Source organism: Rhinatrema bivittatum, chromosome 4 (assembly GCF_901001135.1).
Source record: "Rhinatrema bivittatum chromosome 4, aRhiBiv1.1, whole genome shotgun sequence".
Classification (NCBI taxonomy): domain Eukaryota; kingdom Metazoa; phylum Chordata; class Amphibia; order Gymnophiona; family Rhinatrematidae; genus Rhinatrema; species Rhinatrema bivittatum.
In genome coordinates this window covers 427,396,540-427,411,396 of record NC_042618.1, presented here as the reverse complement: position 1 = coordinate 427,411,396, position 14,857 = coordinate 427,396,540, and the positions used below count along the sequence as shown (strand labels likewise).

Below are 14,857 nucleotides of genomic sequence, written 5' to 3'. Positions count from 1 at the left end.
TTCCTGGACAAATGCTCTGTATTTATCATGTCCTTAAAGGCCAAAGCAAGGAGCAGACTTTTTGATTTATCAAGAGCTATTTGTATATGTCACGTCCAATGAGAAATATTGTGATAAGACCTTCCCATGTCGACGACAACAACTTAAAGGTTGGGGATCGGGGATGGGTAAAAAGGGGGAGAGTTTGCACACTGAGCCGACGATTTCAATGTAATATCAACTATGAAGCCCAGATCTTTTTCCTACAGTTCAGAAAATCCCTGATCTAATGTTACCGAAGCGAACCTGTCTCGATGTAGGAACAGAAAAAATCATTTTATAATCACGTTCCTTTCTCTCCAACCTCCTTTCATTATCACCTTCCTTTTCTTCTCACCACATAAATCATCCTCTCTTCCCTAACCTCGTTTCACAATCACCCTCCAGTTCCTCTGCCCCAGGGCACCCTCCTAACATAAATCTTCCTTCCCCAATAGCTCCTTCCTGGCTTCTTTCTTTCGCTCTCCATGCCGTCCCCGTTTCTCCCCAACACCTTTTATGCCTGTCCCGGGCCACATTCCTTAGCAGCAATAGAAAAGAAATGCAGAGTGCGGCAGAATTTGTCTGGGCCCTCATGTAACCAGCGGCAGGGGCCGTAGGGCCTGCCGTATCACGCACACAGGCGCTGTACTGCATTTCCTTGTTGTTGAGCTTCTGTCCCTTGCCCCTGACAAGGTCCCAAATCACGTCTGGTAACCTTACCCAAACGAGAGATAGCCCGAGGAAGTGTGCGGCCCCAGGACTACATGTCCCATCTTCCCATTGGCCGCATGACGACACAAACGGCGAGCCCCGTGACGACAGATGTGGCGCTGGAACCCGGAAGGGGAGGCAAGCAGTCCTGGCGTGCGTCCAGATCGCGGTGTGCGGGGTTGAGGATGCCGCAGCCCGGAACATGGACCCCGCGGCTCCGTTCCGTCAACACTCGCCAGCCGCTGAACGCCATTTTCTGCAACCGCTCGCCGCGCACTGTAAAGCCTGTCTGGATCAATTTCCAGGGCGAGCCGCAGGCCTATCCGTTGCTTCAGCCGGGCACCAGTCTTCGGATGACGACTTATCGGGGTGGGTATAATCGGGCGCAGGAGGGAGACCTGTCGGAGTGGGCAGAACATAAGACTTACCATATTGGTTCATACCAAAGGTCCATCAAGCCTAGTATCCAGTTTCCAACAGTGGCCAAGCCAAATCACAAGCACCTGGCAGGATCCCAAAGGGTAGATAGATTCCAAGCTGCTTATCCCAAGAATAAGCAGTGGATTTCTGCAACTGTACCTTAATAATGGTTAATGGACTTTTCCTTTAGGAACTTGTCCAAACCTTTTTTAAAGCAGCTGCACTAATAGCTTTCACCACAACCTGTGGCAATGAATTCCAGAGCTTAATTATGCCTTGAGTAAAAATATATTTTCGCTTATTAGTTTTAAATGTATTACCTAGTAGCTTCATTGTGTCCTCATTGGTCTTTGTACTTTTCCAAAGAGTAAGCAACTGATTTGGTTCCATTCCACTCATTATTTTATAGACCTCAATCATATCTCTCCTCATTGATCTCCTCTTCAAGCTGAAGAGTCCTAACCCCTTTAGCCTTTCTTCATAGAGGAATTGTTCCATACCTTTACATTTTAGTCGCCCTTTTCTGTACCTTGTCTAATTCTGCTATATCTTTTTTGAGATGTGGTGACCAGAACTGCACACAATTTGCAAGATTAGGTTGCACCATGGAGCAAAACAGAGGCATTATGATATTGTTTGATTTATTCTCCATTCCTTTCCTAATAATCCCTAGCATTTTATTTGCTTTCAGGCTGATACAGTAAGGGGTAATAGCGCATCGAAATGCACGTCCACTCCCCCCTCCCCCCCCCCCCCCCGATTAATAGCGCCCGCAGCATGCAAATGCATGTTGATGGCCCTATTAGGTATTCCCGCGCGATTCAGTAAGTAAAATGTGCAGCCAAGCCGCACATTTTACTTTCAGAAATTAGCGCCTACCTAAAGGTTGGCGCTAATTTCTCCGGGCACCGGGAAAGTGCACAGAAAAGCAGTAAAAACTGCTTTTCTGTGCACCCTCCGACTTAATATCATGGTGATATTAAGTCGGAGGTCCCGAAAGTTTAAAAAAGTTAAAAAAAAAAAAAAATTTGAAATAGGCCCGCTGCTCACGGGTTGAAAACCGGACGCTCAATTTTGCCGGCGTCTGGTTTCCGAACCTGTGGCTGTCAGCGGGCTCGAGAACCAACGCCGGCAAAATTGAGCGTCGGCTGTCAAACCCACTGACAGCCGCCGCTCCTGTCCGAAAAGAGGCGCTAGGGACGCACTAGTGTCCCTAGCACCTCTTTTTACCGCCGGGCCTAATTTAAATAAATTATCTTACTGTATCGCGCGCACAGGAGAGCGAGCGCTCGCCCACTCTCCTGCATTTTTACTGTATTGGCCCGTTTCATAGCTGTTGCTGCTGCAAATTGAGCAGAAGATAAATATGACTATTCCACCCAGTCGAATACTTTTTTCACATGCAGGCTGAGTAGTATTCCTTTCTTATTTGCTGTTTTGGAAAGGTATAGAGAAGCTTTAAGGACATTTGTGGGGGAGATTCTCCCCTTAACAAACCCATTCTGATCAGGGTCTATCAAGTTCTGAAGTATGGGGCTTCTGGTGATGTCTTGAAGCTGTGAAGACCAGTTTAGAGGAGCTTCACTCAAGCGATACTTTACAAGCCTCACAAACCTGCCTATTTTCATTGGAAGTCCTATATTTTTGCAATTTGGTGCACGGGGGTCTCCCTGGTACACCATATGCCCGGTTTGGTGAGGTATGACAACAAAATAGCAATGCATTACTAGAGAGAAAACGAAGGCTGGTGATCTACAAATGGTGGCTGACTTTGAAAAAACAATGCAGGAAATGAAAGCGGAGCTGATAAAGGAAATATAAAAAAATGGCTGAGCGAAATTGCAGGATACCCTAAACAAATTGCAGTCCTCTATACAGGAGATAAAAGAATCTCTCTTGATTCCCAAAAGAGCAGAGTGGAAGAGTTGGAAACTCATACGGTGATGCAGGAAGCAATGACTGATTGCTTTGAAACAGAACTTATGGCAGTGAAAAAAAGAGAACTCCATCTTGAAAGACCACATTGAAGATCAAGAAAGCAGAAGTAGAAGGAACAATTTGTGGGTTATTGGTGTACCTGAAACTGTAAATATCTTGATCTAATACCACTTCTGCAGGTATGGCTGCCGGAGACTTTGGGCCTTTCCTTAGTTACAGGCCGATACAGTACAGTGTACTCCGGTGAAGCGCACTGTTAACCCACATTTTAACGCGCGTTTGATGCGCTAGCTTTACCCCTTATTCAGTAAGGGGTAATAGCGCGTCTAAAACGCGCGTCCAACCCCCATCCCCCCCCCCCCCCCCCCCCGAGACTAATAGCGCCCGCAACATGCAAATGCATGTTGATGGCCCTATTAGTCATTCCTGTGCGATACAATAAGTAAAATGTGCAGCCAAGGTGCACATTTTACTTTAAGAAATTAGCGCCTACCCAAAGGTAGGCGTTAATTTCTGCCCGCGCCGGGGAAGTGCACAGAAAAGCAGTAAAAACTGCTTTTCTGTGCACCCTCCGACTTAATATCATGGCGATATTAAGTCAGAGGTCCCAAAAGTTAAAAAAAGTTAAAAATAAAAAAAAATTTAAAATTAGCTCGTGGGTTGAAAACCGGACGCTCAATTTTGCCGGCGTCCGGTTTCCGAACCCGTGGCTGTCAGCGGGCTCGAGAACCGACGCTGGCAAAATTGAGCGTCTGCTGTCAAACCCGCTGACAGCCACCGCTCCTGTCCAAAAAGAGGTGCTTGGGACGCGCTAGTGTCACTACCGCCTCTTTTTACCGCGGGCCCTAATTTAAATATTTTGTTTTACTGTATCGTGCGCACAGGACACTGGCCTGTGTGCGTGCCGGGAGAGCGGGCGCTTGCCCGCTCTCCCCGCGAACTTTACTGTATCGGCCTGTTACTGAGCCAGTGATCGTGGAGAGAGCCCACCACCTTGGGGTACGTAATCAAAATGCTGGCAAACTGAGGCCAGTGATTGCTAAACTTCTAAACTTTACAGATAAATTTGAAATACAGAGTATAAAAGGCAAGGGGCTTCACAGCCAATGAAATATGAAGATGTGTATACAGTGGACCCTTGAGTTACAACCGGCTTGAGTTACAACAAAAATTTTAGTTTTGAGTTACAACCTGAATGCTGGCCAAGGCCATGTGTACCTGCTCGTGCGTGCGGTTGCTTCTAATTGGGCGTCTTTTCCTGTCAATTGCATTTTTTTGGGCTTGGTGGGTGGGACTTCTGCTCTGCTGTTGCAGTGATTGGCTGCCGCTGCCGATGAGGCCTGTCCATCTCAGGCGCACCCAGAGCTGCAAATGTTCACAGGAGCACATAGGCAGACCCTGCACGGCATTGCAGCAAGCAACAGCATCACTGGTGACCAAGGAAGCTTCTGTGCAGCAGCAGAAAGGGAGTGTAGCACTCATTGGCTACAGCAAGGTATCAGGAGGGGAGAAATGAGTATGATGGGAGGGGGAAATGAGTGTTTGGGGGCCAGAGATGTGCTCTGAAGGGGTGGGGAGGGGGGGAATCCTCCCCATCTTCCCTTCCTGCAAGCCAAAGAGGTCAACTTGAATGGTGAACACAGTATGAAATTGTTGTTTCTGGTAGGCTAGGCACATTTTCTAACTTTTTGGTGAATACACTAGAAAAATTATAGGTGTTTCTGGTAATTACACACATTATACAACCCTTTTTTATTATGAAAATGTTAGGTAAGGGGTGCTTTGGGAGGTTCGGAACGCATTATGGGTATTTCCATTATTTCTTTTGGAAAAAATAGTCTTGACTTACAACCAACTTGAGTCTGCTCTTCAATTGGCTTAAACCTCACCAACAATGTGGTTTCAAAAACTTGCAAACTGGATACAGATAGAGAGACTGGATGTTAATTTTACTCATGACGGGTACCTGTAGAATATAAGAAGCTCTGGGAATTGACTAACATTTATTACCCATGGCACTTAGACACAATTTGATGATTAGCGGATACTCTACCACATGGTAGTTTGATTCTCTCGTTAATATAACATCGAAATTGGTTATCATGTTTTATATGGGATGTGTGTGCCTATTGTAATGCAGCAGTGTGATTGAGGGTATGAATGTGGATGGATGTATGAGAGTATGTATTAGGTGTGAATGAATTCTGATTACTACAAAACTAACCACAAGTGTGGATACCTAAAGACACTAGCCTCAAATTTCTTGCTTTTTGGCTGTTAAGTTTTCTTCATCATGTGTTGCTGATTATGACCTGTTTCCTATTTGTATGTGTATCTCTACTTGTGCAAAATAAAGGTATAAAAAAAAAAAGTTCTGAAGTACCCCTTTTAGAATTCTCATTTCTGAAATTAGTTATGAGTGCATTTTGCTGTAATGTGACAGGTAGCGGGAGGGAGACTTGTGGGGAAGGGGTGAGATTATCGGCCACGGAAAGGAGTCCTGCGGGGAAGGGGAGCAGCTACAAGTTTGTTGATTTTTTTTTTTTTTTTTAAATTCATGCAGGTCATCTCTGGGTGTTCAGAGACGCGGAAACGGATGACGGGCTCCTTGCAAACAAGCAAGAATTGTTTGTACCCTCTGGGAATGTGAATGGACAGCCAAGCTTTGCAAATGTCACTTTACCAGGTACAGATGAGACACTCCTTAAGAAGTGATAGAGGCCTGCGGTTTCATTCTCCCTAGAATAAACATTGCCACATTCCAGCCTTCCTTAACTATCAAGAATAGCATAGAAATAAAAGGTCAATAAATAAAAACAAAAAAAAAATTATATATCTAAGGTGATACCTTCTTTTATTTGACTAACTTAATCCGTTTCCAGAGCTAATACTGTCCTTTTCACCTGAGAATTCAAATGACCAAAAGATGACAGCCAACATACGTTTCCAAGAATAGGACCTGGTTGTTTAAAAGGCTTGGGGGATGTTAGCACCGAATCTGGTTATGTTGTTCTTTTTCTAATTAATAGATTATCATCATCAGGATAGCTAATCTGAGAAATGGTCAAGTATGAGACAGGAGAATTATAGAACAAAGAAAACTCTCAAAATTAGAGATGGGTGGAGGTGGAAGTTGGTTTCAGAGGAGAAGGGTTAGGAGGAAGAGGAATCATTAGCAACACAGAGGTAGGTGTATGTTAATGCTGACTGGGGTCGTGTTACATAAAAGCAAAGAAGGAATGACGAGGAATTTACTAAGAGACTGGAAGTATATGGAACGGGAGTGATGAGCTTGATGGTGTTGATAACCATCTGGAATTGGGCCTAGGAGGAATGGGAAGCAAGTGCAGCCCCATGAGAGATTTGGATACAGGATTGATTTAGGCGTGAGAAGCACTGCAAAAGAGAGACTCTGCTTTGGGTTGTGAACGGATGTGAAGTGCTAATAGAAGCTCCCCTGGTTAAACTTTACGAGACGATCAGACAAATTGGTAGGAGGCCATCAGTGCATGCGGCTCTGATTCATTAGTGTAAGTGGAAACAAGGCAGTCTGATAGCAGGGAGTGATCATTGCATGCTAGACCTTGAGCTTTGATGTAGACAAGAGTCCAGCTCTGCATCCTGTCTGCTTTCTGTCTGATTAGCACATGATATAAGAAGTAGTTTGCTATTCCTCTTAATAACCCAGACCACTAGGATTTAATCCTCTTGATAACAGGTTTCAGCAAAACGTCAGGTCAAGCAGACCAACGCCTGCTTGAGTTGCAAGGTATTCTGACGTTGAGAAAACATTTTTATCCTATGCTAAAACATCATTCATGTGCACAAAACTGAAATTAATTGTGAAAATCTGACCATACTCCATTATGATATAAATCTATAAACAGTTTAAATATTAGTTTCTCCCCTTTTTTTTTAATCATTCAGGGAGGACTATCTGCACTTCCTATGGTAGAACACAGAGAAACTCATGATATTGCAGGCCACTGAGACAAGTCAAAGCAATACCCATTACTCATGGGAAGGATACATGTGAATTGCTAATCATGGCTGATAATACACTCCTGAACACATCAGCCAATGCTGCCACATGTAGCCTATAATGTTTTGCAAACATATTGCTGCTTTAGCAATTTTCAGTGGAGATGCCAGTGTGTTTTTCTGCCCAGGTGGCAGCCATACATAAGGTAGAATGCTAAATGCTATTGATATGAGCAATCTACAGTAGAATGCCTGCAACACGGAGGTAGAGAATTCTGCTTTTCTCAAGAGTTGGGTAAGGTGCAGAGACCTGGCAGGAGCTGCCTTCTAGTGGTCGCTGCATTTGTGCGGAGGGTACGTGTTGTTTACTAGAGATGTGAATCGTGTGCCTGATCGTCTTAACGATCGGGTTCGGCTAGAGGGGGGAAAAAATCTGATTGTGGGTGATGTGAATCGGAATTGGTTCTGATTCACATCGTTATTTTTTTTGTAGTGAGGCCCGACCCTTTAAAATTAACCCCTTACCTTCCCCCACCCTCCCGAACCCCCCCAAAACTTTTTACGATTACCTGGTGGTCCAGTGGGGGCGCGGGGACTGATCTCCCGCTCTCGGGCCATCGGCGCTATTTTGGCTGCCACTCAAAAATGGCGCCGATGGCCCGATAAAAAAAAAAAACAACCCACCCGACCATCTTGAAAGATGGCGCCGGCCAGCCAGTGCTCCTACCATGTGACAGGGGCCGGCCAATGGCACGGATACCCTGTCATATGGTAAGGGCAAAGGGCCATCGGCGCCATCTTTATGAGTGGCAGCTGACGGCCTGAGAACGGGAGATCGTTCCCGGGACCACCACTAGACCACCAGGTATGTTTTGGGGGGATCGGGAGGGTGGGGGAAGCTAAGGGGTCGTTTTTAAAGGGTCGGGTGGGTTGTTTTTTTATTGGGCCATCGGCGCCATTTTTGAGTGGCAGCCAAAATGGCACCGATGGACCGAGAGCGGGAGATCGGTAACCGCGCCCCCACTGGACCACCAGGTACTCGTAAAAAGTTTTGGGGGGGGTTCGGGAGGGTGGGGGAAGGTAAGGGATTCGTTTTATAGGGTCTGGGTGGGTTTAGGGGTTTTTTTGGTGTGCCGGTTTTCCCCGCCCTCCCCCGATTTACGATTTTTCACGATAAATCGGGGGGATTTCTATTGACCGCGACTCTTAACGATTTTTGACGATTTAAAATATATCTGACGATTGTTTTAAATCGTCAAAAAAGATTCACATCCCTATTGTTTACTATATACTCTACTGACCTTGCACAAAACGGAAATGTTTATTAGAAAACTCCTCTTGTGTCTTGCAGTCTACAGCCTGAAAGAGAGGTGCCTTCAAGTTGTCCGTAGTCTTGTCAAACCAGAAGACTACAGGAGGCTGGACATTGTTAGGTCTTTGTATGAGGACCTGGAAGATCACCCAGATGTCAGGAAAGACCTCCAGCGACTTGCACTAGAGATAAGAGAAGAAGCAAGACGAGGAGGATTAATTTAAAAGCCAGGCAGAGCATGGCTGTATTCAGGCTTTCAGGGGGGATGCTGCAGGTGTGCTCTTCCAAATGATCCCCTCTTCGTGCTGTTGAAACATTTGTTCCAGGATAGTGGAAGCACACGAGGACAGATACATGAAGCATTTTTCCCGTAAGCACAGAATGTGAAAAACTCTTTAGTACACTTGACTGTAAGTGAACAGGGCTTGGATGGGACTGAAGAGCATAAGCAGTAGGCAGAGATCACTGAAGACAGTTGTTTTTTTTGGGGGGTGGGGAGGGGGGTTGGTTTTTTTTACCGCTATCATTGTAACTTAGAATGTACCTATAAATGTAACAGACTTCATTAGTATTAAACATTGTCTCATTGATGCCAGCATCAGGACTGCAAGTTTGTGTAAAAGTGTGGTTCAGATCCTGGCTCTGAGCAGGCACTCAGGCTTTCTAAAACTTATAGCAATGTAATATGTTCCTTAAGATTTGTTGTATCCTTAGGGTGGGGAAGGAGGTTGTATTATTTGGCTCCTCTGTGAGGTTGCGCTCTCAACTCATTTTATATTCACTTTGATTCAGTAAACTGTTCCATTTGTCCTCTTGTATTTTACTGCATAAAGGTCTGCATTGACCTCCATAGCTTAGGACAGGATGCCACTGTGAGTAACTTGTAATGTTGCCCTTTGCCCCATAGCATGAGGTGGCACCAGAGCGCAATGCCTGATTGAGTCCTTGTCCCAGGGGCTCCAGGCACTGTCTACACAGCATGGTGAGACTGGCGGTATGCCACAGTTCGGGGCTTCCCAAACCTGGCCTGGGAACCCCACAGCCAGTCCTGTTTTCAGGATATCTACAATGAATATGCATGAGATTAAATTTGCTTCTGGAGAGGTGCCCAGTCACTAAGCCGTGTTCTTGGGATACCAATTAGTGGACAGTGTGGCACCTCCGTTTTATACCCATGCTTTGAGAAAGCAAAAGAATAATGCACATCGAAGCAACACCTTTTGCTAAAGTGCAAATAAGTAACATTTCTTTGCAAATAAATATCGGTGCTTTTTTAATACTAGGAAACAGAAGAGAAATAGGGGTGTCTGTTCTCAGCTGCAAAGGTAAACTGTATGCTAGCTCATTCATTAGATAAAATCCATTGTAGGAACACCTGCCTTTGTGCCTTTTATTCTACTAATTCTTTTGGAAGCTTTGAACAGGACCCAGCTCTGAGATCCTTGCTTCATGAACCTTAAGAGAGAGAGAAGTGTGAAGATCTCCAGCAATCCATTTGACATTATTTTGGAGACTCGTCCTGCCGGGGACCAACTCAAAGCTTAGCAGAGGGTTGAGCTAGGAGGCAGAGCTCCCTCAGGAAGAGCTTTTCCCGGCTGTGCTGTCAGGTTTCGGCAGAGGCTGTGGGCTACGAGCTTATAGGGTCGAGACTTTTTCTGTTCTGTTTTTCTAGCCCAGTAGTTTCATTCTATTTTTTTTTCTAGTTTACACAAAACTAGGCTTGGGATTCTGATGCCGCTAGCCTTTGTTTGCAACTCCCCTGGAGCTATTTTTTTCCCTGCTCTAATAGACCCTCCCTTCTCCTGTGCCTAGTCTGGTCATTCCAGCAACAGCCCTGTGGCTGAGGAGTGATGCACGTGGCTCCTTCTGGATCACTGGCTTTAAATCTGGCCAGCAGGTATTACCCTTATTGTTTTGCTGCAGGGGACTGTGAATGCTGCCCTCTGCAGCATCCCCAGCTGATCTGCATGCGGGAGATCTGATCCCAGCAATCGAAGCAGGGAGAAGGTGTTGTCACTGAGCCACCTGGCCGGCCATAGTCTCTGTTTTACTAAGATAAGACCTACCTCCTGAGAGAGTGTACATACTGTATCCTGGCTTACTGCAGCAACTATCAAAAGGAGCAGAGTTAGCACAGAACATCCCCAGTCGCAGCAGGGGCAACCTCTAGCGTATTACCTTGAAACATTCCCACAATCTTGTGTGTGAAATAAAATTTTCATTTATTAATAATTTGTATTTACTTATTAAACTTAAATTTTATTTTGCCTATAGCAAGCCAGCTGTGCTAAGCAGGTCACAGTAAAAACAAACATTAAAATTCACCTAAAAACAAACACAAAACATACTGATAACTACAAATAACCAAAACAACTTTGTCTAAGCACAGTAGATTGAGGACGAATGTGAAATATTGATAAAATAGCTATTGGTTTACTGAAATAATTTACCTTCGCCAAATGAATACAGTTAATGAGTACAAACGGGGCTGTCATAATGGTTCATCAGTGGGGTGAAATCCAAACTGCCCCTCGCTGAGTTCACTAGCAGCCTGGAGGCACCACGGCCTGCATCTGACTGCAGTTGGCTAGTGCACATCGAGTTAGCAATAGCTAAGAAACAGGTAACATTAAGAAGGCAAATGATGACCTGCTGTATCACGCCAGACTAGTTGGAAAAGCATGGAATAAATGGTGATGGTGAGGATAGATCTGTGATCACGAAAACCTGCCCCCCTTCTGCTCCCCAACCACCACATTGGACTGAGGCTTGTGGTAAGATGGCGCAAGTGTGGTTATCAAAGGACCTCCTCTCTGCTGTCTTCCCTCTGTGAAGCTGGTCCTGTTGTGGCCCAGTGGGCTCTCCCTTTGTACCTTTATTTGATCCATTGGTCCCCAAGAGAGCGGGGCAGGATTCTCTTGAATAATTTTTCCTCTCGAGTACATTAGATATGTGTGTGTGCTCTTACGGTGCTGTTTTATATCAGTGACTATTTTTTTTATGGAAAAACAGTAAAATGTATATAGTTTTTTTTTTAAATGTTTGCTTTCGATTTGAATTCAGAACATGTTGCGGGCCTTATATCTGCATTACACGAGCACATTGGAAATGCAATAATGAAATAAAATAGACTGAGCAAGCAGTAAACCCAATCCAGATTTGACAATGAGAGATGGGAAGTTGCCTGTGGCCGTGGAATGCACGTTTATTCTTTCACAGTGCTTTGCTTTTTTTTTTTTGTTTGTTTGAATCTCTGAGTTCTTAATTGTATCTTGATTTATTTGGATGTTGCTCTGATGCTTTCAGTAAAACAGTGATCCGGATTTTATCTGAACACATGGTGGCCACTTCGTAATCAGGTGGGAGGATGATGTGGTGGTTTGCGAAGAGGCGGAAATGGGCTGTTGGAGCAAGAGACCAGTGCACGTGAGCGTTCCCATCGCCATAAGGAAGCAGTGACTTTGAGACAAGGTTTACAGTGTCCTCCTCCAGCTGAAAGGGAAGTGCAATCCAGCGCACTGTAAAGTAGGTCAGGTGGGAAGAAGCACTTCAGCTTCAAGAGGTTTGCATTTGCTAATACAGTTTAAAGTCTCGGCACCGTGACCCTTTTTTGTAGATAACTCAGCATTTAAAACAATTATGCTGCTGCTCCTTTTCATTATGATTGATATGTAATTGCTGAGTGCTGAACTCGGCAAAAACAGGAGGTGGGTGGGATGGCAGCACCTCTCTATCTGAAGGTAGAGACTGAACAAGTGAAAACTTCTGAGAAGGTCAGAGATTTGGGTCTCATTGTTGAAGCCACATTTGGTCTGGAGACGTCTGTGTCTTTTTGAAGCTGTGGAGGTCGTTTTTGGACCAGGGTTTGTTTAAAACCGTGGTCCGTTTGTTGGTGATCTCGCAGTTAGATTACTGCAGTGGCCTGTGGGCAGGCCTGTCATATCGGCTTGCACAAGCTTCTAGTGTAATTTGCCTGCTTCCTTAAGACTCTATATGTTTTAGAAAGTATTTTAAATCTTGTTTTTTTAAGCAGGTTTATGCAATGTAAATAATATATTGTGTATTGTACATTTTGTTGTATTAATGGTGTTTGATATGCTCCTGTATGAAATTGTGTAATCCACAGTGATCAGTCTGGAATCAGATTTTGCAGAATATACGTATAATAAAAAAAAAAAATAGTGGGTCAAAATCCTGTGACCAGGGTGATGCTGGGCTATTACACAGGGATATCAACAAGGTGAATGTGTAGTGTTCTACATTGTCTACCAGTGCTAGCCCGAGCTCAATTTAAAGTCCTGTCTTGGGTTTTTAAAGCGATGATAGCCGATGGGCTTCTCTATTCTACTGGATAAATTTGAATGGTATTGTCCCCAACAAAATTTACGATTTAAAGAGGGGTATTGCTTAAAGTTCCTTCTTTTAAGGTAGTGGGGAGTGTGCAGATCCAGGGGGGTTTCTGTCATGGCTCCCACTTTCTGGAACAAGTTTCTGATGGATGGATATTAGGCAAGAGAAGGAACTGCCTTGCCTTTAGGAAGCTGAAGTCTTGGCTTTTTTCCTGAAGTGTCCATAGGGTAAGAGGTTGGACTCTGGAGGTTGTGTAGCTGAGACATGTAAGGAGATGATTGAGTCTTTAATTATAATATTGTTTATTTTTATTTTGATGATAATTGTGTACTGTTTTTATTTTTGTTTTTAAATTTGTATTTCTTTTAATTTTTTTTCTTTTGCTGGGTAGAATGTGTTAAATTTAATTTTGTACTTTGTGTTGTTTACCACTCAGGGTGATCTTGTAATCAAAGAAAAGTTTTAAATAAATAAATTCCTGAGCAGATATTAGTGTTGTAAGCTTTTCGAAGCATCTTCCTAATTCTAAGTAAGTTGGGATGCTGCTGCATTGACTCAGCTGCGCAGTCCCACCAATCACATATCTGGGAACCCTTAGGATTTCACCCTGAGACTCAGAAAATTTGCATCAGTTGCAGGGTCTCAGGGGAAACACTAGATATGTCAGGGCCTCTCTGTATACAGCTCAGCCACTCCCCTTCCTCAGTAAGCCTGCACAGATCAGGAGAAGTGGGGCGAGCCTGGAGTAGGCACTGCAAGCAGCATTTGGAGAGAAACTCTGGAGACTGACTGCAATATACACAAAACTCAGTCTGCAGCTGTGATTCCAGGACTTGAGACTCACTCAGCTAAGGATAGATTAAGGATGCACAAGTCATGGAGCTAAGTCTTATAGGGATGGGAACAAAGAGAGTGCTGGGGTCAGGAAGAGAGGAAGGGGAAGTATGGTGGGGGTCATCTCTGGAGAGGGGACAAGTGATGAGGTGGGTGTGAGGAACAGAGAGAAAGTGTGGATTATTTGGGGTGTAAGAGGGAAAACTGATACATATTATTCCATTCCTCTGCTCCACTCTGGTTATCAACAGCAATCTCAGGGTGACCACAACTCAAACGTTCCCAGCTGTACCAATGCAGCTAAAATAAAGGTAGTGGGAACAGTTGAAGATTAGACTTTGGAAGGAGGTTTTGAAACCCTTATTAAAAATTGCTTTATTCAAAATCCAAAGCATCATAAATGTACTGGGATGAAAAGTAACAAAGAGCAGTGTTCTTTTACTTCTTTTTTTAAAAAAATGTTTCTGATTAGATATCTTTGTAAATTTTGGTTGCCCTTCTCTGTACCTTGTCTAATTCTGATATATTTTACTTGAGATGTGGTGACCAGAACTGCACACCATACTCCAGATGAGGTCGCACTATGGAGCGATACAGAGGTATTATGATATTCTCTTGTTTTATTCTCCATTCCTTTCCTAATAATCCCTAACATTCTGTTTGCTTTCTTGGCTGCTGCTGCACACAGAAGATTTCAACGAATAATCAATGATGACACCAAGATCCTTGTCCTGAATGATGATGCCTAATGTGGAACCTTGCATTTTGTAGCTATACTTTGGGTTGCTCTTCCCTAAGTGCATCACTTTACACTTGTCTGCATTAAATTTCATTTGCCATTTGCATGCCCAGTTTCCCAGTTTTGCTAGGTCCTCTTGCAATTTCTCACAATCGTCATGTGAGTTAACAACTTTGAATAATTTTGTCATCAGCAAATTTCATCATCTCAATCGTTGTTCCCATTTCCAGGTTATTTAAAAAGATACTAAAAAATAGTGGTCCAGGAACAGATCCCTGGGGCACTCCACTATTCACCTTTCTCCATTGGGAACATTTACCATTTAGCCCTACTCTGTTTTCTGTCTTTTAACTGTCATGACTTGGGTCCTGGTTGGATGCAGGGAACCCCACCCTAGGAGTGGCACAGGACTGCAGGGCAAAGCTTGGGCTAGTCTTCTGCCTACCCAGTCCCCTTCCCCTCAGGTTGGGCCCTTGAATTCTGGGGGTCAGTAGGCCTTGGCTGCGGTGGCAGTACATCATGGTATATATAGGCTGGGCAGACTGGGTGCA

At 44.3% G+C, this 14,857-nt stretch overlaps 1 protein-coding gene across 1 annotated transcript in view; it reads left to right on the top strand.

Moving 5' to 3' along the window:
* The first annotated feature begins 703 nt into the window (after positions 1-703).
* LOC115089432 (interleukin-1 receptor-associated kinase-like 2) overlaps positions 704-14,857 on the top strand; it is a 72,978-nt gene continuing 58,824 nt past the window's right edge. Inside the window, exons 1-3 of the mRNA XM_029597525.1 lie at positions 704-1,101; positions 5,654-5,776; positions 8,423-8,601. Of these exons, the coding sequence (XP_029453385.1) occupies positions 786-1,101; positions 5,654-5,776; positions 8,423-8,601 (618 nt within the window). The 5' untranslated portion in view covers positions 704-785. The remainder of the gene's footprint in view (positions 1,102-5,653; positions 5,777-8,422; positions 8,602-14,857) is intronic.